At 26.6% G+C, this 2,164-nt stretch overlaps 1 protein-coding gene across 1 annotated transcript in view; it reads left to right on the top strand.

Moving 5' to 3' along the window:
* The first annotated feature begins 18 nt into the window (after window positions 1-18).
* LOC126909268 (inhibitor of apoptosis protein-like) overlaps window positions 19-2,164 on the top strand; it is a 5,064-nt gene continuing 2,918 nt past the window's right edge. The window contains exons 1-3 of the mRNA XM_050691688.1: window positions 19-266; window positions 377-553; window positions 639-781. Coding sequence (XP_050547645.1) covers window positions 209-266; window positions 377-553; window positions 639-781 — 378 coding nt within the window. The 5' untranslated portion in view covers window positions 19-208. The remainder of the gene's footprint in view (window positions 267-376; window positions 554-638; window positions 782-2,164) is intronic.

The raw sequence follows: 2,164 nt of genomic DNA, 5'->3' as shown, positions 1-2,164 counted from the left end.
AAAAAAATCAGACCATGATAATTTTTTATACAAAGTTAACAAAATGTTTTTTTTTTTTTGGTCGTGTTTTTTACACACAAATCATTTTGGTTCGTGTTAAGGTCCTTCTAAAATTAATTTGCTCAGTTTAATCATTCCCCTGTTTACGACTTACGTTGTTGTTCGGTGTACGGTCATACGTTTACAATCGAAGTGTATTTGATCCAAAATGGATAGTGGAAAAGAAACGTATATTGCGTATGAAAATCGTCTCAATGAAAATTCAGGTAAGAAATAAAAACTGNTCAATGAAAATTCAGATAAGAAATAAAAACTGTATGATATGACAATCGAAACTAATTTTACGTGAAATTACTTTTCCATTTTTCTCGTTTAGGATATGATGTTTGTGGATTTTACTGTTCGACGTCTAATGATCAGCAGACTAGAATTAAACTCCCTAAACACAAAGAGTTTGCCGATTATAACACTCGTTTAAAGACTTTTGAAAACTATCCAAAAAAATTGGAATCAAAAATATCAAGACTTTGTGATGCTGGATTTTTATACATAGGTATGGGACTATACAGTATTGAATGCATTATTATGATTGGTACATTTATTCAAATTCATTATTTATAAGTGTATATAATTTTTAGGTAATGGACAAAATGATCAAATGTTATGTTATTGCTGCAGTCAAGGTTTGAAAGATTGGGATGATGAAGACGACCTATGGGTAGAACACGTACGTTGGTCTCCTAGCTTTACTCATGTATTANGGTCTCCTAGCTGTACTCATGTATTGTTATGTAAGGGACAGTTATTTATCCAAAATAATAAAATAACGAAATAAGACTACTATTATTTGTTATTCTTATATAGTATTGTAGTTTGAAAAATAAATAAAGATTTTTAATATTGTATCTTGTGTGTTATATGAAACTGTATAAAAGATACAGTGTGTAATAGATATAAATATCAATTTTCGATTTAGTAAAAAAACATAATATACTACCAAATTTATAATTTGTATAATATAAGAGGGTTTGTGTATTCACAAACGATCAAATCTACAAAATATGGTGACATGGTATAGTTGGATCAAGTATAATGATATCTGACAGTGATTAAAATCACTATCAAAAATAAACGCTTCGATGCAAATCTTTAGATAGTGTTTAATTTTAAAAAATTGGTGGATTAGTCCAAAAGCTACATGATCTGCTAGTTCCTTAGTCCTTAATATCCTGATTAAGATAAAGTATGTCAAATGAAAAAAAGTTTATTAAAAAATATTATTTCTCATAAAAAAATTGTGTGGGTCCATAAACTTTTCAATAAGTTATAGCATTATAAAGTTAAATATAATATGAATAATAAAATCGAGAATTTTCACACGAAAATAGCATTCGGTAGCCATTTTCGCCGTGAAGAAAAGTCCAGAGGTCAAATTTTTTTTTTTCAAATTAAAGTATATTACATTAGCTTTAATTTAAGATATATATAAAAGTGTCAGACCTTCCGGAACATTTTCAAAAGTTATGTTGAAAAAGTAAATTTTTTGTGAAAAAGTTGTCATTTTAAATCCCCCCCTGTGGGCAGAATAAATGTCAGATTTACAAAAAAAATATACCAAATGATAAGTAAAGACATCAAGCATCTATATAAAAAAAAATTATATTGATATGTTCATTTTTGAAAAAGTTAGAGCATTATTAAGTTAAAAATATAAAAAAAAATTATTTTACAAAAATCGTAATTTTTTATTAACTTTGATGTCAACTTTCACCACGAAGACAAGTCCAGAGGTCAAATTTTTTTTTTTCAAATTAAAGTATATTACATTAGCTTTAATTTAAGATATATATAAAAGTGTCAGACCTTCCGGAACATTTTCAAAAGTTAAGTTGAAAAAGTTCTACTTTCTATATGAATTTTTTATATTTGAAGCCCCCCCATATATAGGGAAATAGTCTGCTTTAAAAAAAAAGTATATCCAATGAAAGATGTATATAAATACTACTTTTCATGAAAAAATTGTATTGATCCATATATTTTTTAAAAAGTTATATTACTTTAAAGTAAAAAATGTCAATTATAAAATCAAAAATTTTCACACAAAAATAGTATTCGGTAGCCGTTTTCACCATGAAGACAAGTCCAGAGGTCAAATTTTTTTTTT

This window comes from Daktulosphaira vitifoliae, unplaced genomic scaffold, assembly GCF_025091365.1.
Source record: "Daktulosphaira vitifoliae isolate Bord-2020 unplaced genomic scaffold, ASM2509136v1 Scaffold_218, whole genome shotgun sequence".
Taxonomy (NCBI): domain Eukaryota; kingdom Metazoa; phylum Arthropoda; class Insecta; order Hemiptera; family Phylloxeridae; genus Daktulosphaira; species Daktulosphaira vitifoliae.
The sequence above is the reverse complement of the archived record's forward strand: the minus strand, read 5'-3'. Positions and strand labels throughout refer to the sequence as shown.